This window comes from Miscanthus floridulus, chromosome 4 (assembly GCF_019320115.1).
Source record: "Miscanthus floridulus cultivar M001 chromosome 4, ASM1932011v1, whole genome shotgun sequence".
NCBI lineage: Eukaryota > Viridiplantae > Streptophyta > Magnoliopsida > Poales > Poaceae > Miscanthus > Miscanthus floridulus.
This window is the reverse complement of record NC_089583.1, coordinates 108,203,744-108,229,744: the sequence shown is the minus strand read 5'-3', so window position 1 is coordinate 108,229,744 and position 26,001 is coordinate 108,203,744. Positions and strand designations below refer to the sequence as shown.

Here is a 26,001-nt window from a genome sequence, read left to right as displayed (position 1 = left end):
ATAACTTTGACCATCAATTTAAATAAATTTATACATGTTAACAACATACAATTTATGTTTTTAGATTTATTATGACAAATACTTTCATAATATATATTCTATATGTTTTTTTTGTAAGCATATATACTTTATATGTGATGGAACTACATAGATTTATTAAAATTTATGGTCAAAGAAATACAAGTATTTGACTTAGAACAAATCCAATACGACGTATACAGAAGAACGGAGAGAGTATACGGTAGCAGTCAATCGCTAATGTTTATTATCCTCCTGGTAAATTAACTAGATTGTCGGATGATCTCAAAGCTGCCGACGGCGTGACAAGCCTCATAACCGATCTGTGGCGAACGTGCTAGACTCCACCGCCATTTTCTTTGCAGTCCGCACTGAACACATGCAGTCTTAATTAGCTCACGAAAAAGTGTCTTTTGAAAAACATATATCCACAACGAGATTAGTACATCACAGGATCAGGAACGAGAAGAGTGTGTTGTAATTGTAAATAAACCAAAAACCAGCTCGACGGTCCATTTCCTCCACGGGAACAGGCATCTCTTCTTTACAGCAGCAGCAGCGCGGTACAGCGCGTTCGTTCGCGAGGAGACACTTTCGGCCAAAAGGAGCATGCATGGTGCCTACTAGCACCAACCCGATCCATGTGCCCTACAAGGATTAGGAGTGTCGTTCCCATGACCCATATGGCCCGTCTTATCCTTAACACGATTTGGTCTGATCCGGGCCCCAAGCTCCTCCTCAGGTGTCGCGTGTTCCGAATCGCGGGGAAAGAGAAAAAGGAGATAGATAGATGAGGTAAAAGAAGAAGACGGCCAGGGCAACTACAAGTACGGACGACCTCATCATAATGGGAACATGCATCTCGACCGAGTGCGACGTACGAGTACGTTTAGTAGCAGCAGATGCAGATGACCACCCCCTCATGTCCTGAAATCCTGGATCCTGATCTCCCTCACGGTCACGGTCACGGTCACGGGCTCACAATGGGAAAAGGGAGCGGCGGCAACGTGTTTGAGGAGTGGGAGAAAGCCGCGTCGTCCGCTCCCCCGTTAGATTAGTGCGGATTTAAATTGCGCGGTGTGCGTGGCGCGACAACTTTCCACAGCCTGCGAATGTGCCACCCCACCCCCTGCCTGCGCGTAAAAAGGTGGTTGTTGGCTTGGCGTCGCGGATTACGCAACGTGACCCGGATAAATTTGTGGATAACCCTTCGTTTTCGTTTTCGTTTTCGTTTTCCTCCCGGCGGGCCGACGTGGAAAGACAGATGGTCACGTCAGTTGTTAGTGTTATATGAGAGTGTTCAGATAAGAATAATAAAATAAATTATAGAAGTTCTCAGTAATCCGCGAGATGAATTTATTAAGCATAATTAATATGTTATTAGCACATGTTTACCGTAGCACCATATTGTCTAAGCATGGACTAATTAGGTTTAAAAAATTCGTCTCGCAAATTAGTCACAATCTGTGTAATTAGTTAGTTTTTTAGTCTATATTTAATAATTCATTCATGTGTCCAACATCCGATGTGATAGGAAGTAAACTTTAGAGGGAGAAACTAAACAAGGTCTTAATAGTTCTAGTACAAATAAAGTGATCCACATAGACTGAAAATATTGAGACTAATATTCACACAATGCAAACTATTACTATCTGTGGTTTGTAAAGAAACTTTTTCTTTTTATCATGCCTCATCTTTATTTTCTCTTTCTCTCTTTTTTTTTTTTAGTATGGGTCACCTTCTCTCTTTCTGTAGCTTCTGCAAGCTACTGTGATAAATGTAGAGCACCAACTTTTTTTTATGTGATTCTACGTGACGTTTGAGGCTATAGATAAAAAACAGCTTTGGGAAGGCCTCACCTGATCGCGCTTCCTTGACCCTGCAGCATACTAGGACGGGGACAGCAACACTGCAACAGCGAATGCATTCATGTCATCGTGTAATGATGGTGTAAACGCGCCCATACCATCGCCATGGGTCGGTCACCGGTTCCAGCGGGAGATCAGTCGTGCAGATCGTTATTTGCAACGTGTCACGCCGCATGATATGAAGGTGTGGCACCACACGATCGACGCCCTACTCGAGCAAGCAAATGTGCACAAAGATTTTTTTTAAAAAACTTTCTGATCGGATATGCACAAATTCCCGCCGCTTTTGAATCAGAGACACGGTACGGTGGCGGAACGGGGTTTTGTCAACTGGATCATCAGACAGACGGAAACGTTGGCCACGAGAGGATTAATGACGCTGCCTTCGTTGAAGCTGGGAAGGCCCTGCCGGCTGCCGTGTCTGGGAGCCGCGGAAGTCAAGGCCCTGATGACTCAGCCAGCACCTGGAACTGATTCGATCGGGCAGAGGGCTCCTCGTCCTCTACGGCGACGGCGACCGACCGCTGTGGTCAGCGGATTACTGGGGCGGTTGGCGCGCGCGCTGCTCGGACGTCGCTTCGCACACGCAGCGCGGACGAGGCAAGTGCGCCACGGCGCGGTCCGCGGACTGTGACTTGGTGGTGATCACAGACACGGGCGAGCCGGCCACCCGACGGTCACCACTCACCACCACCCCACGACGGCAACTGTGTAGTAGATGGAGTGGACTCGCAGGTCAAGTTTCCGCGCGCTGCAGATAGGCATGCGTCGTCTGCTTCGACGGAGTGGACGACGAACGTGCACTACATTTGTGTGTCATCTAGAAGAGCTCGTAGTTCACATGCTCCTTACTCCATCTGTCACCTCTTCATTTGGGTGCTAATCTACTCCGCACATTTTTAGCAATATTTATTATTCTAGCTAATCTTAATAAAAACAAGAGTGATACTAAGAGATAAACTATACCCTCATTAAGTACATCTCAATCCTTGATGGCTTACATCTATACTGGACGGTGCAATTTGGCTACAAAGAGAGTTGATGATGACTTGCCAATTGCAACGTGAGAATGACATAATTGGGATTTTTTTTGAACCCAGAATGATAACAGTTGTGAAACAAATGGAGTAACATTGTTTCTTTCTTATCAACATCCACTTACTTATTGCCTAAAAACACATCCACCTATTCCTTAGCATCACTTAGTATATTTGTTAAGATAATAACATAAAATGTTTATTTATTTGGTTAAAAATAGTCTTAACACAGTAACAGATTTTACCTAGAAGTTTTTGTTGTCCAACACAACTATTTTATACTACCTCACCTCTGTTCCAAATTATAAGTCGCTTCGACTTTTTCGATTCATCTATTTTGCTATATACCTAGACATATTATTATATTTAGATGCATAGCAAAATAGATTTATCAAAAAGTCAAAACGACGTATAATTTGGAATGGAGGGGGCATAATTTATTCTGGACAAACTTCTAAACATAAAAACTGTGTTTATATATATACACACACAAAGGAAAAAATTAAAAGGAGAAAAAAGTGAAACCCATTTTCGCTCCGAAAAAACAATCGTAAAATAGAATTGGTTAATGCATAAAGCATCACCCTGAAAAGTTGTCATCAATCGATATATGTTAATATATAAAACTTTGTATTTTGGTTAAAAACAATCATGCTAGAAGGTTTTTATAGATTGTCTATAAAATCATGTCTCAAAATTTGTATTTAAAAAGTTATGACAAACATTTTGGTGTTAAATTTGTCTATAAAATTATATCAAGAACTATATTTTAAAAAGTTATGGTAATAAGTTTGGCTCACAAAATGTTATATGTATAGGCATAATTTTATAACTTTCTAAATTATAGAGGTTATGGAAACAAATCTTTCCAGAAAATAAAGTCGCGGGACTGGGACAACCGCTTGTCTGGTTTCTTGTTGAGCGAGTGATGGCTACTACTAATGGAACTGGGGTCCAAATCCGCGAGATCAACAGGCCAGTTGAGGCCCAGAACGATTTAGTTGGGCTTGATGGGCCTCATTGAGTCATATGCCGGGTATCTGGGACCTCTTTATTCTGTTAGCGCTTTATTTCTTTTCTTTTTTGAAACAAATTCTGTCAAGTGTTTTGGGCTTAATCTCTCTGCTTTTCTTTTTGCTGACTGTCTTGAACCCAATGAGCCTTATTCGTCTTATCTTCCAAGGCCTGGCCTATATATCCTGTTATTAATTGGTTTGTGCTTAATCTCTCCCCTTTTTGCTGACTAATGATAATGGGCCTTGTTCTTGAACCCAATTGAGCCCGATTCTTCTTTCCTGGACGAGGAAGGCCTGCCCATACCATTAAACACGAAGGATTATTGTTTGGAGTGGACTCGGTTTAGACAGGACGATTGGCCCAGTACCAGGTCCAGGCCTCGGTAGCAGACTAGCAGTCCAAAGTGCGGCGATGGCATCCATGTAAGCTACAGGTACGCCGACAGAGTGCTCTCAGCGGTGGACCGACCCGCCGACGCCCGACGGTGACGATCAGGTAGGACGTCCATGCACCTTGCACCATCGGGTGCACGGCCGCACTCGCCACCACACGCGAATTGAAATTCGATCGCTGTCTCTCCCCTGGCAGCTGCAGCCTGCAGGCGACAGCCGACAGCTCCCCGCCCACTTGGCCGCCTTGTGCAAAGCCGGCCATTGTATCTCTATCTGATCGACCAAAAATTCCACAGACTGCACCGTGACGATCGCGCGGGATCAGCGAACGTGTAAAACTAAACCGGCAGCAAAATCCACCGCTGCACCGTGTCTAGGTCGCTAACGCCGCTCAGCAAATGCATAGCACACGCACCGCCGCGTAGCGCGCTTCTGTAACCCAGTGGCTTGATTGGATTGAATAGCAGTTGCTGAAACGTGGCCTGGCTGTTTGTGCGTTACACAAAGGGAATCAGATCACCCCTCCGACGGCGGATCCAACCACTCGCCGACACAGTGGTCGTGGCATTCGCGCCCACAAAACACACAAAGAGTCATGCATCGTGAAAGCAAAAAAGGCGTGCTCCTCTTCTTTACATTCGCTAAAGAATACGACCACAAAATGTACAGTACGCATGGAGTATAATGCATCTCAGATCGCACTGAAGCAGTGGAAACTAAATTTAGCAAAGTCCGCAGCAGAAAAGGTGAATCCAAAAACAAAGGAAAGGCTGGAGGTTAGGCAGAGGCACGTAACACACATGGCAGCTACCCGGTGAGGATCCAAGAGAGGGTGCGTGCTGACAGGCTGGTATTCTGTTGCCGTCGCCTCCGCCACGTTCCGTTCCACCTCTCCTCTCCACCCACCCAACAGCTGCCCCACCTAGAGGCCAGAGACACCCACTGCTTACCTTGCGCGCCACGGGCCAGCGCGCGAGCGAGCTCACTTGATCCGTTCCCTTCGCCGCGACGTTCCTACCCAGCTGCGGGCGCCGCCGCACGGCATCTCGCTCGCTAGATTGCTGATTACGACAGCGACCAAATGGCGCCGCGGCTGCTGGCGTGCTTCGGGCGCAGGGGCGGCGCGACGGCGTCGGCGCCGGACGACGCGACGGGCGAGGGCCAGCAGCAGGAGGCGGCCCCGGGGCCTGTGCTGGTGGAGCTGTTCGCGTCGCAGGGGTGCGGGGCGTCGCCCGAGGCGGACGCCGTGGCGGCGCGGCTGGCGCAGGACTCCGGGGACAACGGCGCCGCCGTCGTGGTGCTGGCGTTCCACGTCGACTACTGGGACTACCGCGGGTGGAAGGACCCCTTCGCGTCCAGCGCCTGGACCGTGCGCCAGAAGGCCTACGTGGAGGCGCTCCGCCTCGACACGCTCTTCACGCCGCAGGTCGTCCTGCAGGGCGGCGCGCACTGCGTCGGCACCGAGCAGGACGTGCTCGCGCAGGCCGTCCGCGACGCGCCGCGCTACCCCGCGCCCGCCATCAAGGTACGTAATTACTAGCACCCATTTTCTGCACACCTAGCAGCGTCGATCGGGCAGTGTCTGATCTTGTTGCCACCGCACCATGTCGTCTCCACGAATATACAAGATCGTTCGACAGTGTTGAAACAAACTGTTCAGACAACTGTTGAGCCATCTCATCAGCCACTGTGCTTATGTTGGATCCTGCAATCAACAATAATTCAGATCTGCCGACTGATGTCGTGTCAGTGTAACTGTAGACGGAGCGAAACCCCGAGCTGATCTGATCTGTGTACGCGTGTGTCCAGGTCACGTTCCAGCGGCCGAACCCGGCGACACTGCAGGCGTCCTTCACGGGCACGCTGCGCAGCCGCGTGGAAGGTCCCGGCGGCGCGAGTGTGCTGGTGGCGCTGTACGAGAGCGGGCTGGTGACCGAGTGCGGGCGCGGCGAGAACAAGGGCAAGTCGCTGCTGAACGACTACGTGGTGCGACGCCTCGAGAAGGTGGCCGCCGTGCGGGAGGGCGCCTCGGCGAAGAAGACCGTGTCCGGCACCGTCCAGTTCCCGCTCTGGGACGGATTCCGCGCCACCAAGTGCGGCCTCGTGCTCTTCGTCCAGAACGCCGCGCTGCAGGTGCTCGGCGTCCAGCACTTCGACCTGCCCGACAACGTCTGAGTTGCTGACGGCGGTGGGGTGCGTGCGCGTTGCGCCGGCTCGCGTGTTGGCTCCTTCGGCGGCGCCAGCGGCGTGACATTCTTTGTATGTAGCGTTCGATTGGCTTGTGTGCTGTATCTGTATGTAGTACATCACTGGATGGTATTTAAGGAAACCTGAGTATTCTTTTCCACATATGTTCTGCATTATGGTAATGGAATTTTTTTTTTTGATGAAATCGGAAGGGAGAAGCACTCTCCACCTACTTGATTGCATTGGAGCAACAAAATGCTTGTTGCACATAAGGGAGGGAGATAGCTTGAATTCTCTAGTAGAGTTCAATTCTTCTTTTCGTCAGCTTCGATTGCCTACTTTTACGCTGATCGCCTGATCCATATGTGCATGTGCCCTATGAAGCTGCCGTCGTGAATGGACAATGGAGACATGGAGTGAGCAAGAGAGTGATATCTGGGCCGTGACTTGCCAGAGATGCATGGGTGATTGGCTTAATGGGCTAATGGATGGGTTGTGCATTTCAGAGGCCCAATGGATTTATGTGTGCGGACGGAGTTACTACCATGTTCTGGACTAATTCACAATGGGTTCGCACTTTATATGTGCGGACGGACTTACCCGCGGGAGGTTGGGCTTTGGAGCATATGACCGAGGGAATCATACAATTATTGTGTTAATCCCTAAAACTGCAGCCCCTCAAAATATCAAAGATTTTAGGCCAATCAGCCTATGCAATGTGCTGTACAAACTAATTTCTAAGGTCCTAGCCAATAGATTGAAAAAGATCCTACCCAATATTATTTCTTCAACTCAAAGTGCCTTGTTCCGGGGAGGTTAATTACTAATAATGTCTTGTTGGCATATGAGTTGATACATCATCTAAGATCCAAAACAAAAGGGGTGGGAGAGCTAACAACAATCAAACTTGATATGAGCAAGGCACATGATAGAGTGGAATGGGTGTTCCTTGCGAAAATGATGCGTAGAATGGGGTTTCATGAGCAATGGGTGCGGCTTATTATCAAGTGTGTGTCTACAGTGTCTTGTAGCATTAAAATTAATGGATCTTATACTCATCGTCTTATTCCCCAAAGGGGCCTAAGGCAAGGTGACCCCCTTTCACCTTACTTATTTATTTTATGTGCAGAAGTCAGCACTATTACAAAGATCAGAAGACACAAGGAAAATTGGGGGTGTCAAAATATGTCGACGCGCACCGAGTGTCAATCATCTATTTTTTACTGATGACTCTCTACTTCTAATGAAAGCAAGAATAAGTGATGCACAACAATTGGCACATATCCTAGAAGTTTATGAAAGGGCCTTTAGGCAGGTGATCAACAAGGACAAATCTTATATAATGTTCAGCCCAAATACAAATCAATCTGTGAGAACAGAAATGAAGGCATGTTTATCAATTGATCATGAAGCTAATGGGGAAAATTACTTGGGTTTGCCTGTGTCGGTAGGGAAATCACGAAAAAGCGACTTTTGAGTACATTAAGAAGAAGATTTGGGAAAGAATACAGGGCAGGCAGGAAAAACTCCTCTCTAAGGCTAGTAAAGAAATCTTGATTAAGATTGCTGCTCAATCCATTCCAACATATGCTATGTTGTGTTTTGATCTTACAAAGAGCCTATGTGATGAGTTGAGCATGATGATTGCTAAGTACTGGTGGAGTCAACAAGACAAAAATAATAAAATCCATTGGTTAAGTTGGGAGAAGCTGACTAGACCAAAGAAAAAGGGTGGCCTAGGATCCAGGGATTTGCATATTTTCAATATGGTCATGTTGTGTAGACAAGCATGGCGACTACTCACAAATCTGGATACATTATGTGGTCAAGTCTTAAAAGCCAAATACTTTCCTCAGTCAGATATTCTCAGTTGTTGCCCATATGCTGGGGTATCGTATACTTGGAGAAGTATACTGAAAGGGGCAGAATTACTAAAGGAAGGCTTGATTTGGAGAATTGGCAATGGAGAAAAGGTTAAAATCTAGAAGGACCTATGGCTACCTAAAGGTACTACCAGAAGATCGATTACACCAAGGCGTGCTTCTTTGCTAAAGAGAGTGGATGAGTTAATTAATCCAATAACTGGAGGATGGGATGTGCAATTAGTACATGATATCTTTTGGCCAGAAGATGCAAATGAGATTCTTAGGATTTTTATTGATGATCGAATGGAAGATTGGCCAGCTTGGCACTTTGATTCAAAGGGACTTTTCTCAGTTAAATCAGCTTATAAGTTGGCTGTTGCCAGAAGAGATGCACTTGCCCACATGGATGCTTCTACATCTGGGACTGTAACTAATAGGGAAGGCGAATTCCAATATGAAAGGTCCTAATATGGCTAGAGGGGGGGTGAATAGCCTATTAAAATTCTACAAATCAACTAGATCAATTTGATTAGTATGACAAATAGCGTAATGCAAACTTACTCTAGCTCTACAAGGGTTGCAAGCCACCTATCCAACAATTCTAGTTGCAATAATTACTTAGGCACACAAACTTGCTACTCTAAAGAGCTCAACTAGATGAATGTAAATAATAAAGCAAGCTCTCAATTCTAATTACACTAAAGAGCTTGTATCAACTAGTTTGTAAGAATATAAATAAGTGAGTAGGGTGATTATACCGCCGTGTAGGGGATGAACCAATCACAAGATGAATATGTAGCCAATCACCAGGAGAATGCCAAAGACAAGAGACAATCGATTTTCTCCCGAGGTTCACGTGCTTGCCAACACGCTACGTCCCCGTTGTGTCGACCAACACTTGGTGGTTCGGCGGCTAAGAGGTGTTTCACAAACCTCGTCCACACGATTGGACACCGCAAGAACCTACCCACAAGTGAGGTAACTCAATGACACGAGCAATTTACTAGAGTTACCTTTCGGCACTCCACCGGGGAAGGTACAACTCCCCTTACAATCACCGGAGGCGGCCACGAACAATCACCAACTCGTGCCAATCCTCCACCGCTGCACCGAGCCGTCTAGGTGGTGGCAACCACCAAGAGTAACAAGCGAAATACGCAGCGCAACACGAATACCAAGTGCTTCTAGATGCAAATCACTCAAGCAATGCACTTGGATTCTCTCCCAATCTCACAATGATGATGGATCAATGATGGAGATGAGTGAGAGGGCTTTGGCTAAGCTCACAAGGTTGCTATGTCAATGGAAATGTGCAAGAGTTGAAGCTACAACCGGCCATGGGGCTTTAAATAGAAGCCCCCATAAAATAGAGCCGTTATACTCCTTCACTGGGCAAAACGCGCTCTGACCGGACGCTCCGGTCATACTGATCGGACCCTGGACTCAGCGTCCGGTCCACTGATTTTTGCCACGTGTCACTTTGAGTTAAAACTGAACCATCAGATCTCAACGGCTAAGTGCTGACCGGACGCTCCGGTATTATTGATCGGACCCTGGAGCCTCAGCGTCCGGTTGAGTACAGTAAGGGTCGAAATCCATTTTTCTTCGACCGGACGCGTCCGGTCCACCTTGACCGGACACAGTCCAGCGTCCGGTGGTATACCCTATCCACTGCACCATCGAGTTAACGCGACCGGACGCAGGCAGTCAGCGTTCGGTGCAATCAGATCCAGCGTTCGGTCACTTGACCGACGCTGGCATCTCCTCTGTCTTCTTCCCCCTTGCTCAAATGTGCTAACTACCAAGTGTATCACCTTGTGCATATGTGTTAACATATTTCACAAACATTTTCAAGGGTGTTAGTACTCCACTAGATCCTAAATGCATATGCAATGAATTAGAGCATCTAGTGGCACTTTGAGAACTGCATTTCAATACGAGTTTCACTTCTCTTAATAGTACGGCTATCTATCTTAAATGTGATCATACTCACTAAGTGTCTTGATCACTAAAACAAAATAGCTCCTACATTTTATACCTTTACCTTGAGCCTTTTGTTTTTCTCTTTCTTCTTTTCCAAGTTTGAGCATTTGATCATCACCTTGCCATCACCATTGTCATGATCTTCATCATAACTTCATCACTTGGAGTAGTGCTACCTATCTCATAATCACTTTGATAAACTAGGTTAGCACTTAGGGTTTCATCAATTAACCAAAACCAAACAAAGCTTTCAATCTCCCTCTTTTTGGTAATTGATGACAACCCTTTCACAAAGATATGAATTGAGATTTAATTGAATTCACGTTGCTTGCCCAAGCATATTTACCATGTGTAAAAGAATATGGACAAGTTTCATGAACTCCAAATGGTAGTAATTGCTCCCCCTACATATATGCTAAGAGTTTGGATTATAGCTTGCACATATGATTAGATAGGAAATATAGGAGACAATTTTCTATCAAATAATGCTAAGGTATAAGAGATGGACCTTTGAAGCGTGATACCAATCGGAGTGCACCAATATACCATCCTTAGCACCATTAGTCACTAGACATTCACAAAAGCTAGAATACCCCATGAGATCAATATTACAAATAAGGGTCTAGTTTTCCATAGAATGAACATAGGTCTAGTTACTTTAGCCTTTGCATGCTAGTTTTTCATTTCAACATTCAAACCTACAACTAGCATACACCACACAAGCATGGATATTGAAAATTAAAATGTATGCCATGCAAGCAAACATATGTAAATGTACATTCAAATTCACCATACAAGTTCATGAGCTTGCTCCCCCTATTTGTATGCTCAAAATTTTAATTGATCCTCTTCCTTTGTCATATTTTATCTCTCCCCCTTTGTTTCTTTGTTGTCTTTTCACTATCTTTGTACACTATTTCTCCCCCTTTGTCATTAATGACCACAAAGGCTTAAAGTATAGATAGGGTAGGATTATTAATGTCAACAATTAGCACAAAAGGTGACCTCAAATTATAGATATGTTGGGGTGAAATCATGTGAAGTGAGGATCATTTTCCCAATTTGGTTCAATCTAGAGTACTTGCAAAGGATATTTAACTCAGTTTGATCCAAGGACAAGCTTCTTCACACCTCCAAATAAGGGTTATCTTGTACCATGTTGAGTTAAACACTTATAGCTCATTTTCTAAATCAAACACTAGGTTTACAAGCCCACAAACATGTCATATGCTACCACTAGACCATTTCAAACATACAAGCAATAGTGGTACCATACAAGAATTAAATTCATTTGATTTTCATGAATGAGCCTAGGACATGATAGGAATTACTAGATGCACTAAACAAGTCCTTAGCAATAGATGGATGATATGTCAATCAACTTTACCTTGCTTTGCTCAAAGGAGAGGCATGTCATATAGTGGTGGTGCATCAACACATATTGGAGAAATCAAGTATGTTCAATTCATTCCTTAGCTTGCAAAACCTCTTCTTATCAAGTGGCTTGATGAATATGTCAGCAAGTTGATCTTCAGTGCCCACACTCTCTATGCAAATGTCCCCTTTTTGTTGGTGATCTCTTATGAAGTGATGACGGACATCTATATGCTTTGTTCTTGAGTGTTGAACCGGGTTGTTGGTGAGCTTTATGGCACTTTCATTGTCACATAGCAATGGCACTTGCTTGAACTTGATTCCAAAGTCACTCAAGGTAGTCTTCATCCAAAGTAATTGAGCACAACAACTACCGGCCGAAATGTACTCCGCTTCGGTGGTTGAAAGTGCTACACTATTTTACTTCTTTGATGACCAAGACACAAGTGATCTTCCCAATAGTTGACATATGTCCGATGTGCTCTTTCTCTCAACTTTGCATCCCGTATAATCGGAATCCGAATATCCAATCAACTCAAATCTTGCTCCTTTAGGATACCATAATCCAACATGTTGTGTATGCTTCAAGTACCTCAATATTCTCTTAGTTGCCTTCAAATGACTTTCTCTTGGTGAGGCTTGAAATCTAGCACACATGCATACACTAAACATCACATCCGACCTTGATGCGGTCACATAGAGTAGACTTCCAATCATGGACCAATACATCTTTTGATCCACCATGTTGCCACTAGCATCACTATCTAAGCTTCCACTTGTCTCCATTGGTGTACTAATAGCTTTACTATCATCCATTTCAAACTTCTTGAGCATGTCCTTGATATACTTGCCTTGACTCACAAATGTGACATTCTTTATTTGCTTGATTTGAAGACCAAGGAAGTAACTAAGTTCTCCAATCATAGACATCTCAAACTCACTTGCCATCATCTTGCCAAACTCCTCACAAAATTCTTGATTTGTTGATCCAAAGATGATATCATCAACATAGATTTGCATCACAAACAAGTCATTTCTAAGCTTCTTGGTGAAGAGAGTGGTGTCAACCTTTCCCATTTTGAATCCCTTAGAGAGTAGGAAATCCCTCAATCTCTCATACCATGCTCTAGGTGCTTGCTTTAATCCATACAAAGCCTTTCTCAACTTGTAGACATGATTGGGTTTCTTTTCATCTTCAAAACCGGGAGGTTGCTCAACATACACAAGCTCATTGATGTACCCATTTAGAAATGCACTCTTCACATCCATTTGGTATAACTTGATGTTGTTGGCACAAGCATAAGCTAGCAAGATTCTAATTGCTTCCAATCTTGCAACTAGGGCATATGTTTCTCCAAAGTCAAGACCTTCAACTTGAGTGTAACCTTGAGCCACTAATCTTGCTTTGTTCCTTATTACTATTCCATCTTGATCTTGCTTATTCCAAAAGACCCACTTAGTTCTAATCACATTATGATCCTTAGGCCTCTCAACTAAGTCCCATACTTGGTTTCTTATGAAGTTGTTTAGCTCTTCATGCATAGCATTGATCCAATCAACATCCCTCAAAGCTTCATCTATCTTTTTAGGTTCAATGGATGACACAAATGAAAAATGCTCACAAAATGAAGCCAATCTTGATCTTGTTTGCACACCTCTTGAAATATCACCAATGATAGTGTCCAATGGATGATCTCTTGCAACATTAGTTGGTTGAAGCACTTGCACTTGATTGCTAGCATTTGATTGATCACTTGGTTGAGATGATGAACTAGCCATTTGTTGATTTTGCACATTGCCATCACTAGTGCTTGCTTGGATTTGATCATGAGAACCACTAGCTTGCACATTTGAGTTAGAGAGCACTTAATTCTTGTCATCTTCAACATCAATCACATCTCTAGGCCTTAACTCACCAATGTTCATGTTCTTCATTGCATTGACCAATTGAGTGCCTCTTACATCATCTAGATTCTCATTTTCCTCTTGGGAACCATTTGTTTCATCAAACTCCACATCATGAACCTCCTCAAGAATACCACTAGCCAAATTCCAAACTCTATAAGCGTTGCTAGTAGTGGAGTAGCCAAACAAGAAACCTTCATCATATTTCTTTTCAAACTTGCTCAATCTAGTGTCTTTCTTCAATATATAGCATTTACAACTAAAAACCTGGAAGTATGCTATGTTGGACTTTCTTCCATTTAATAGCTCATAAGGTGTCTTTTTCATCATGGGGTGACAATAGAGTCGGTTGCTATAGTAGCAAGCCGTGTTGATTGCTTCGGCCCAAAATAAATGACTCACATTGTACTCACTCAACATTGATCTTGCCATATCAATCAAGGTTCTATTCTTTCTTTCAACTAGCCCATTTGATTGAGGAGTATACTTGGTCGAGAATTGATGTCTAATTCTAAATTCATCACATAACTCATCAATTCTAGTGTTCTTGAACTCACTTCCATTGTCACTTCTAACTTTCTTGATGGTTGTTTCAAACTCATTGTGAATGCCCTTGACAAATGATTTGAATATTGCAAACACATCACTCTTATCAATAAGAAAGAACACCCATATGTATCTAGTGAAATCATCCATAATCACAAATCCATATTTGTTTCCACCAATGCTAGTGTATGTGGTTGGTCCAAACAAGTCCATATGCATCAACTCAAATGCCTTGGATGTACTCATCATGCTCTTCTTAGGATGTGTATTACCAACTTGCTTTCCAGCTTGACATGCACTACATAGCTTATCCTTCTCAAATGTGACATCTTTTAAGCCTCTAACTAAGTCATGCTTAATCAATTTGTTCAATTGTTTCATTCCAACATGACTAAGCCTTCTATGCCATAACCAACTCATGCTAGACTTAGTGATCAAACATGTTGACGATTGAGCTTCTCTAGCATTGAAATCAACTAAGTATAGATTCTCAAATCTAAATCCTTTGAATATCAAGTTAGAGCCATCTACACTTATGATCTCTACATCATCCACACTAAATATGCACTTAAAACCAAGATCACACAATTGAGCTACCGACAATAAGTTGAAGTTCAAGCTCTCTACTAGTAGCATATTGAAAATGCTCAAGTCATTGGATATTGCAATCTTACCAAGCCCTTTGACCTTGCCTTTGCCATTGTCACCAAATATGATACTATTAATCCCATTGCTCTTGCTTTCATTGATTGAATTGAATATTCTTGGATCACCAGTCATGTGTTGTGTGCACCCACTATCAAGCACCCAATGCCTTCCTCCGGCTTTATAATTTACCTACAAAAGAAGATCAATTCTTTTTAGGTACCCAAACTTGCTTGGGTCCTTGTAGGTTAGTCACCAAGGACTTTGGTATCCAAATGGCCTTCTTCTTTGGGCTCACAATTGGTGTACCAATGAACTTAGCCTTCACACCATTGGCACCCTTATAAAGCATGTAACAAGAATCAAATTTGATTGAGGATACATTAAGTAGCTTGTTCTTGTTAGTCTTGCAATTTTGCTCTATATGCCCAACTTGCTTGCATCTATTGCAAAACCGACCATTGCCCTTCATAAAGCTAGCTTTGGGAGTGACAAATCCCGTCTTGCCTCTCTTGGGGGTATAGCCTAATCCCTCTTTGTTGAGAGAAAATCTTTGGCTACCCAAGCACTTTAGCAAGCGGGCATCTCCACCATAGGCATTGCCTAAGGCACGAGTAAGCTCATTCACCTCCTTCTTGAGGGTCTTATTTTCTACCATTAGTGAGGTTTCACAAGTGAGACCATCACTCAAAAGTGAAGTAGAAGTAATATTGCTACAAGAAGTGTTAGTGGGAGCAACAAAAATAGATTCATCAATAAGATCACATGTTAGTCCTACATCACATGATACTATCGCTTGCTCCTTCTTGGCTTCCTCCTTCTTGACTTGCTCAATGAGAGATGAGTGAGCCTTTTCAAGCTTAGAGTGAGCTTTGCCAAGCTTCTCATGGGCATCCATTAGCCCCTCATGAGTGGCATTGAGCTCATCAAAGGATTGCTCAAGAAATTTTACTTTCTTACACAATTCTTTGCACTCCTTTCTCTTTATCTTATTGCAAGCGTGCACTTGCTCACACATGTCCAAGAGCTCCTCCTTGGAGTACTCATCATCATCATCATCATCATAATTATCATTCCTACAAGAGTCACTTTCACATTCATCATCATCACTCTCATCATATTTTACCTTGGTAGGCTTTGCCATGAGGCATGTTGATGGAGTGTCGAAGATGGAGGGCTTGTTGTTGATGGTGATGCTTGCTAGTACTCTCTTGATAGACTTCTTGCCATCATCACTAGAGTCATCACTATCCGATGAGCCATCACTATCCCATGTGACCACATAGCCTCCACCCTTCTTCTTCTTTTGAAAGGTCATTCTCTTCTCCTTCTCCTTCTTTTCTTTCTTGTCCTTCTTGTGTTTGTTCTTCTCATCTTCATTATTGTCACTATTGTAAGGATAATTTGCTACAACATGATCGGGGCTCTTGCAATTATAGCATCTTCTCACATATTCTTTGCTCTTGGTGTGATCTCTTCTCTTTCTTGCACCATAGCCCTTCTTCATGAATTTTCTCATCTTGCGCACAAATAGGGCCATGGCTTCATCATCAATGTCACTAAGACCATCATCGTCACTTGATTCTTTCTTAGACTTGCCCTTGTTCTTGGATGATGATGAGCTAGCCTTGAATGCTATACTCTTCTTCTTCTTGTCCTCTTCTTCCCTCTTGTCATCCTTGTCATCCCCTCCCTTTCCACATGGTATGTCTCTTGTGTCATGACATCACCTAGTACTTGGTTGGGGGTAATGTCCTTTAATCCTCCTCTTATGATGAGCAATCTTAGCATCTCAAATCTTGGAGGTAAGCACATCAAGAATCGATGGGAGACATCATCATCCTTAATCTTCTTTCACAATACCTTTAAGTCATTGATAATGACTTGCAATCGATAGAATATCTTTGGAATGCTCTCATCTTCCTTTATCTTGAAGCTTGTCAATTTATCCTTGAGGATATACAACTTAGCACTCTTCACCGCCGGTGTGCCATATGTTTCCTCCAATCTCTTCCACACCTCATTTGCTCTATCACAATCCTTGATTTGCTCAAACACCTTGGAATCAATGGCATTGTATATGGTGTTGAGAGCCATTATATTGCATTGCTTGTTGATCTTATCTTGATTGGTTGGATCATCGGGATCAATGATAGCATAGTCATTCTTGGTCACTTCTCATACTTGATCATTGATTGAACCAAGATACATCATCATCTTTCTCTTCCAATAACCATAGCATGTGCCATCAAAGAACGGTGGTTTGCCCCCCACATGGTTGAACACAACTTGAGCCATAATTTGACACCGAGGTTGTTAAGCCTTCAATCAAACGGTGACCACGGCTCTAATACCACTTGAAATGTCCTAATATGGCTAGAAGGGGGTAAATAGCCTATTAAAATTCTACAAATCAACTAGAGCAATTTGATTAGTATGACAAATAGCATAATGCAAACTTACTCTAACTCTACAAGGGTTGCAAGCCACCTATCCAACAATTCTAGTTGCAATGATTACTTAGGCACATAAACTTACTACTCTAAAGAGCTCAACTAGATGAATATAAATAATAAAGCAAGCTCTCAATTCTAATTATACTAAAGAACTTGTATCAACTAGTTTGCAAGAATATAAATAAGTGAGTAGGGTGATTATACCGCCGTGTAGGGGATGAACCAATCACAAGATGAATATGTAGCCAATCACCGGGAGAATGCCAAAGACAAGAGACAATCGATTTTCTCCTGAGGTTCACGTGCTTGCCAACACGCTACATCCTCGTTGTGTCGACCAACACTTGGTGGTTCGGTGGCTAAGAGGTATTTCACAAACCTCGTCCACACAATTGGACACCGCAAGAACCTACCCACAAGTGAGGTAACTCAATGACATGAGCAATTTACTAGAGTTACCTTTTGGCACTCCGCCGGAGAAGGTACAACTCCCCTTACAATCACCGGAGGCGGCCACGAACAATCACCAACTCGTGCCGATCCTCCACTGCTGCACCGAGCCGTCTAGGTGGTGGTAACTACCAAGAGTAACAAGCGAAATACGCAGCGCAACACGAATACCAAGTGCTTCTAGATGCAATCACTCAAGCAATGCACTTGGATTCTCTCCCAATCTCACATTGATGATGGATCAATGATAGAGATGAGTGGGAGGGATTTGGCTAAGCTCACAAGGTTGCTATGTCAATGAAAATGTGCAAGAGTTGAAGCTACAATCGACCATGTGGCTTTAAATAGAAGCCCCCATAGAATAGAGCCATTATACCCCTTCGCTGTGCAAAACGCGCTCTAACCGGACGCTCCGGTCATACTGACCGAACCCTAGACTCAGCGTCCAGTCCACTGATTTTTGCCATGTGTCACTGAGTTAAAACTGAACCGTCAGATCTCAACGGCTAAGTGCCGACCGGACGCTCCGGTATTATTGACCGGACCCTGGAGTCTCAGCGTCCGGTCAAGTATAGTAAGGGTCGAAATCCATTTTTCTTCGACCGAACGTGTCCGGTCCACCTTGACCGGACACAATCCAGCGTCCGGTGGTATACCCTATCCACTGCACCGCCGAGTTAACGCGACCGGACGCAGGCAGTCAGCGTCCAGTGCAATCAGATCCAGCGTCCGGTCACTTGACCGACGCTGGCATCTCCTCTGTCTTCTTCCCCCTTGCTCAAATGTGCTAACTACCAAGTGTATCACCTTGTGCACACGTGTTAACATATTTTCACAAACATTTTCAAGGGTGTTAGTACTCCACTAGATCTTAAATGCATATGCAATGAATTGGAGCATCTAGTGGCACTTTGATAACCGCATTTCGATACGAGTTTAACTCCTCTTAATAGTACGGCTATCTATCTTAAATGTGATCACACTCACTAAGTGTATTGATCACTAAAACAAAATGGCTCCTACATTTTATACCTTTGCCTTGAGCCTTTTGTTTTTCTCTTTCTTCTTTTCCAAGTTTGAGCATTTGATCATCACCTTGCCATCACCATTGTCATGATCTTCGTCATAGCTTCATCACTTAAAGTAGTGCTACCTATCTCATAATCACTTTGATAAACTAGGTTAGCACTTAGAGTTTCATCAATTAACCAAAACCAAACAGAGCTTTCACAATGGCATAAGATTTGGCAACTAAAAGTCCCCAACAAGGTCCAGATGTTTATTTGGCATTTAGCCCACAACAGCCTTCCTCTAAGAAGAAATTTGGCCCATCGAGGAATTAAAACAGACACCCTATGTCCAGTTTGCAATAGACTGGACGAGGATTGTGGCCATTTTTTTTTTCAAATGTAAATATGTGAAACACTATTGGTGTCTATTGAATATGGAAGAACACAGGGTAATGTTACTAGGATGTCAATCAGGGAAGGAAACCGTCCACGTGATCTTGTCTCTGGAAAAATCTGTACAATTAAAGGTGATAGTGTTGCCAGAAGAGATGCACTTGCCCACATGGATGCTTCTACATCAGAATTCTGTACTATACCATCCGCTAGAATATGAGAGATTGAACAATTCAGGTCAGTCTATAAAAAACTATACCATGCTCATGGAAGCCACCACCTATTGACAATTACAAGATCAATATTGACGGTGCCTTTTACCAAGAGACAAGAACAGGAGGCTGGGGCTTTGTGATTAGGGACACGTGGGGACGTGCTTGCAGGTGGCGCCGGTAATATGAGATATGCAACTTCTGCTTTGCAGACTGAAGCAATGGCGGCCCTCAAGGGATCCAGCATGCAATACATCTTGGCTTGATGCATATCATTCTGGAAACAGATGCTACAGCCTTAGCATTGGCTCTATCTTCAACAGAGAAGGATATAAGCACGATTGGTTCATTAATCCATCAGATTAGAGACCATATGGTGTATGACTTCAATTCTTGTAAAGTCTCTATCTGTTATAGAACATGTAACGGGGTTCAGATAGTTTAACCTCCCATGGAGCTTGTGTTTTAGCCCCTGATTGTTCTATGTTTTTTAGTCAAGCTCTCGAGTATGTAACTAACTTTGTATCTGGCGATTTACCTGAACATGCTTGTTAATGGAATCGAGGATTCCGATTAAAAAAAAAACTCTAAACTTCTAAACCCAAAATCATGACCGACTCACGATTTGTTCCGCACTTTAAAATACTGCCATCAACTCACAACATCAGAATCATGGTACCGTAAGAATATGAAAAATTTTATTGAATGTCATCGAAATTTATATATAATAACAATCTCTTACGTGCCAAAGATAATCCAACTTTCTGTTCCGTGTCACTAGTTTTGATTTTCTTGCTGTACCATAGCCCCCGTCAATCAAACGGCTCTCCACTCTGGAGACGGTAAGGCTAGAGCGGCCGAAGCGAGAGCCACGGACGCACGGGCGGAGCCCAGTGGAGGCTAAACTGGGCTTTGGCCCCCGTTGTCCAGAACAAAATTTTCAAATATTGTTCAACCCACAAAGCCCAATAGCCAGACAGCCCAGCAACTAGAGCGGAACAGTTGAGTAGAGGGACGAGGGAGCAGTCATGCCCGACTTGGCGACTCCTCCGCGGCTCCGCCGCTTCGTCGGTCCGCCTCGGCGCCGCGCCGCCGCCAGCCCCTAGCCGAGCAGACACCGGCACACAGCAGCTCCTCTGCCTCGCGACTCGTCGTCCTCCCTCCGTCCCGCCGCAGTCCTGCAGCGCAACTGTGGTGGTCACCGGCTCGCCGCCTCGTCGCCAGGTCCCAGGTTATTTCTTCTTCTTCAATCTCCAACTCTAATATTTTGCTCTATTTCTTTTCAGGTGGTTTTGGTAGATGCTAGATTCAGATCCAAATTAATTGGATGCAATTTTTTAATTAGGTAGCTAAACAATGGTTCGCATGAAAATGGTGTCTCTCCATTCTTTTTACAAAAGAAAACGAGATGGAAGAACGTATTTTCTCTGTCTTTAAGATTGTCAAGACAAGGCTGCACAACAAGGTGGAAGATCAATACCTTGCCAACAGCTTGCTTGTTCAGGTCGAAGGTGAAATTGTAGGACACTACACCTATGATGATATAATATCAGATTTCAAGGATCTAAAGCATAGAAGAGCAGACTTTTAAGATTTCATAGTCGTGTGTGGTCACTTGTATTTTGGTATGGCTCGTCAAATAGTCTGTGGTCACTTGTATTTTGTGAAATGTGACCCAACTAAATATATATAACTAGCTAGTGTTAGTCCATAACTTGGTTAAGGTTAGTCTGATAGTCTCCGTAGTCACTTGATATGCGACTAGTTAAATACATATGCATACATGGTTCTATTTTTTATGCCAACTACATTTCACTTCATCACTTGTATTCTGTCAAGTTGGCCCCCTATATTTTTTTGTTCACCCTCCGCCACTGGACGGACAGACAGCGCCGCGCAGGCGTGGGGGTGGGGCGGTGGCCCGTGCCGTTGTTGCACTTTCGCCCAGGCCTCGGTCGCGCCACCCGTCCGTTCCTGGGGCGCGACCGCGGTGGCCCAGCGTCACGTGAAGCCACGTGAAAGTCAGGGCCAGACCCGTCACGTCCGGAGCTCGGAGCCCAGTTTGTCCGGTGCGAGTCAATCAGATCCGTTTGCTTGTCGTGTTTGCTCTCCTCTCGCCGTCTCCCGCTTTCCCGGCCCGCTGTGCTCGTCGTGCCCGTGCTCTGGTGACTGCGGCGAGACCGCGAGCCTGCCAGTGTGCCTGAGCGCGCGCCGCTCGGAGACGAGCGATCGACTGGACTCCGAAGAGACCGGTATCCGCGCCGAGCAACCGACGTTTGGTTGCTACTTGGTGCTGCCCACGCGGCTGATTTTTGTCTCAAAAAACTCACACAGGGTTCATCTGGGACGATAAGTCGATAACGCAGGTGTGCTCGTGAACCCATGGAGCCGTGGAGGCATGGTGGGTAATCGCGTGTACTCCGTGTCCGGCGGCGACCGTATCCGCGACTCGGCCTGCCGCGTCCTTGACTGAATTGTCTTAGCCCTCGTTCGTTTTCTTCGGAACGGGTCATTTCTGGCCGGAATAATTTCAGTCGTTATACAAATTACCGAAGGAATTCTCCGTACCAGGTCTGGCTGGGAACGGATCTTAGGAAACCGAACGGGGCCTTAAGCAGAACTAAGATCAACAGAACCAAGATCTGGAACAAATGGATCCAAGATCGAGCGCACCCAAAACTCTGAAACGAACACCATATGTAGAACACGCTCATCGCTCGACAGCATGTTGTGCGATAGACGGAAATATTCCAAGTTCCAAACGATGGAACCACTTCTCATTATTTTTCCCCAATTATTAGTAGTTCCATTGAATATCTACATGAAGTCTAGTACTATGTACGAATTACACTTCAGTCACCCTCAGCTTTAGTCCAACAAATTCCAAAGATGTTACTGCATATAATCCCGACCAGGCAACCACATCTCAACTCAATGCATCTTGTGAGTTTCATGACGATATATCACATGGTCGCAGCGAACCCCAGGCCCAGCCCTGGAACACCTAACATGGGCCGCGAGGCCCGCCGGGTTGCCGGGCCCAAAGCCCGTCCATCCGCCCCGCGCCGGGCGGCCATCCGGCGACGGGTCACTCATCACACGCCGCCCTAGCTCAGCTAGGCCCCCAGCAGCTGAGGTACATGGCCTTGCGGAGCGACTCGTCGGCGCCGGCCTGCCTGCGGCCGTCGTCGTCGGCCGCCCGCGCCGCGGCCAGCGCGGCCGCCTGGGGGGCGAGCCCGGCCAGCCAGTCCCGCGCCCCCGCCCCCGCCCCCGCCGCGGCGGAAGGCGCCCTCTCGCGCTGCGCACGCACGGCGGCCACCGTGGCCACCGCCCACACCCGGCTCATGTGCGCCATCCGGTCACAAACTCGACCTTTGCTGATTTGTTCTGCCTAAGGCTAAAGCTTTCTGCTTCCTTCCTCGTTCTTTCTCTGAGCTACGTTGATGTTGCTGCTGGAGCTGGGAGGTGGGAGAGAGTAGGAGGAGGGGCGGTATATGTAGCGGGACAGCGGGTGAGAGGGTGGTTTTGGTAATTGCGGCTGGTTGTTTTGGGGATGGGTGGATTTTGGTATTATCTGTCATGCATCTCTTGGCTGGGCTGGGGGTGATGCGTCCCTTTCTCTGGCCCCGTCGCTTGCGGGGCAGAGGATAAGAACATGGCGCTTTTGCTCCGGCATCTCGCCGAGTTTCTCTCCTGTCATGCCTCTCACGAGAGGCGCATCAACTCTTGCCGCATCACGGCCTCCCTCTTCTTCTTCACATGTTTACTAGTCTCCTCTGTTCACTAACTTTGTGATCGTCGATGCAAAAACCTTGGTGCAACTCATGCTCTCCACGAGATAATAATAGAGCATCCAAAAGATTGTTTGGTTTACGAACAAGGAGGGATAAAATGGGTCTATTCTAGTTTTTTTTTTTGAATAGGATGATCACATCATTGTGTTTGTGCTAGAAAACTTAATAACTTGATCAACTTGTTTTACACTAGACCAAAAACTAAAAAACTATGTGTACCTTAGATTTTTCTAGTGCGTTCTATCTTAGCCAACTCACATAAAGTTTTGCAAATTAGAGGCAAACCTATCAAGAGAGGTTGTCAAAAGAGAGGACAAACTCTTAAAGACAAAGATGCATCTGTATCGGTTGTCAAAATGTATCCCCTAGTCCATGTTGAAACTCCATAAAGGATATGCTCCCGGTCACAAAAGCCCCTTTTCCGGTCACGGTTTTGGGCAAGCAACAAAGACTACCACCAACCAAGACAAGTGCCAAGGCTCGCCATTTGTCATCTGACTCTCCCATTCACCAAGGTGTCGTCCACTAATACTATAGAACTTCTCTACCAAGGAAGGGGCCTCCTCGCCCCCATACACCAAGTCATTGTGTCACCTGTCCACACCAAACTCAGAGGGTCAGTTTCGTTGGAAGGTCACCAAGACCTCAAGTGCTCTAGCTCACCAAGATTACAAAGACACTTAGCCCAACACTCTGAGCTCTCAACCTCTAAGTCCTATCTCTCAATATGAACACTAAGCTGTATCCTATGCCTTGGATGTGATCAATTTGTACTTGAGAGGGTTGATTCAGTTGCTCTATGTTCTAACAGATTTGGGTGCACTCCAACAACTAAGTGAGTGGGAACCCATATATATAGCCCATCCACTCTATCTAGCCACTGGATGATCTGATGGCTCTCTAAATGTTGCACTGTATTATTCGATGGGGTATATATATTTCTTTGCCGATTGTTGAATCTTTAGTCACTGACACTGGGCCCTCATCATGATCAGGTGGCTTATCCCATGTTGTCCACCATACCATTTGATAGAGTATCCAATCATTGGACACAATTGTTGCCACGTTAGCTTCATCAGACAGTCCGCTATGCTACTCCTTATCGCCCCGTGGCAATGGTTGATTCACCTAGTGTATCTTGTTTGCATCGTATTATTTGATGGCCTCTGTCATCTTTTTGCCAAGTCTTTGCATGTCATTGCTGATATATGTCGCCTTTGGATCAAGTGATCCGATGCAAGTATTGATTCTGTTTAAGCTTGAATCTTGATCAGACTTGGACCTTATATCCCTAGAACCTATACGCATATGTCTAACATCTTAACACATGTGTTAGTTCTAGAATTTGTGCTGTCATCAAAATCATGTATGTTCATGCATATGGACATGAGAGAGCAATTGCCCAGCTCCACAAGTGACAACCAAGAAAGCAACCGCCAAGCTCCACAGGCAATGACTCCGCAACAATTACCAATGTTGATTTCCATGTCAAACACATAGTTAAGTCTCGATCTCAATATATACAGGTCAATCACACATTGAGGCATGGTGCAAAAGGAAAACCGCAAATAGGATTGAAAAATTATATAAAGTAATTGGTAAGTAAAGTCCATCATAGATGAATAAAGATATTAATTAAATCACATCAAAATAAAGATAAGACAACATCTACTTTGAAAATTATTTTATGTGAGCTATATGAAAGAGTAAAGATAAATAACTTAAAATAGTTGTGGTCCAAATTTATATCTACATATTATAACAGCGATACCTTTCAAAATTACAGCCCGTGTAATAGGAAGGGTCAATAGTTTAGTGTTTTCCCTAGTTTATGATACAAGAGTCATAAGAGAAATTTGTCACATGCTTGATTCACCCTAGATCTCCCATGGCTAACTAGACGTGCACACATCTCTATTATAAGGGACCAATCAAAACTATATTAGATCTCTCAAAAAAAGTCCCTTGCTGAGAGACTACAACCATTGTGCACCAACGAAATTGTACCTAGAATTACCGTATCATTAAAATCTATGGCTCCTAATCCTTTCTCACAGGCTTCAACTTGATCCAATGGCCAACGTTATTTAGATCTCCCCCACCCAGGCTTCAACGCACGCCTTACACATCCCACAGTCTACGGTAAAATAAAAACCAACGGAAGTCAATCAAGGCAAATATGGAAGTCAGTCAAGGCAAATAGGAAGGAGGGATCCGTGACTCCGATCAAGGCAATTTTCAGCACATCCCGCAGTCTACGGTAAAATGGAAACCAATGGAAGTCAATCAAGGCAAATATGGAAGTCAGTCAAGGCAAATAGGAAGGAGGGATCCGTGACTCCGATCGAGGCAATTTCTAGAATTGTTATTATAATGGAAAAACCCATGCCGAGCCCGGCCCCATCTGACGCGCCCCTTCCAAAACTCTCCGTGATGTTCTGGTATTGCGTCAATAAGGAATGGTGACAGACCTACCAACATACCCACTCGCATGTTTCCGTTAAGAACATGTGGGACCTAGTTTGGTGACCCCATGCGTCAGTAGGAGTAGTGGAGCGTCTGTAGCGTGGCTAAACCTAGAAAGGTCTACCCCTTTCTTCTCATAAAATACCAACGGCGGACAAGGAAGCAAAATAGGTCACGTACAGTCTGGGCCCATAGAGAGGAGATCGATGAAGAGGTTTAGCACATTTGGTTTTGCCTATTTTTTTTAAAAAATAGAAGAAATATCTGGTTTTATCCTCCAAAGAGAGAAGTTAGACCACTGTGTTACAAAAGTAACACTACACGCCCCGACCGAGTTTACAAAATAAACGAACCGACTTGACACATGATTATAAAAATAAAAT

The 26,001-nt window shown here is 44.5% G+C and overlaps 2 protein-coding genes across 2 annotated transcripts; one reads left to right on the top strand and one right to left on the bottom strand.

The window, feature by feature from the left end:
* Positions 1-5,152: 5,152 nt before the first annotated feature.
* Positions 5,153-6,679, top strand: LOC136552536 (uncharacterized). The gene is made up of 2 exons (XM_066544100.1): positions 5,153-5,857; positions 6,142-6,679. Exons 1-2 carry the CDS (start codon positions 5,414-5,416, stop codon positions 6,505-6,507), a joined length of 810 nt encoding a protein of 269 aa, XP_066400197.1. The 5' UTR covers positions 5,153-5,413; the 3' UTR covers positions 6,508-6,679.
* Positions 6,680-22,104: 15,425 nt separating this feature from the next.
* On the bottom strand, positions 22,105-22,881 carry LOC136552535 (uncharacterized). The gene has a single exon (XM_066544099.1). The coding sequence runs from the start codon at positions 22,711-22,713 to the stop codon at positions 22,471-22,473; it is 243 nt and encodes an 80-aa protein (XP_066400196.1). The 5' UTR covers positions 22,714-22,881; the 3' UTR covers positions 22,105-22,470.
* Positions 22,882-26,001: the final 3,120 nt, after the last annotated feature.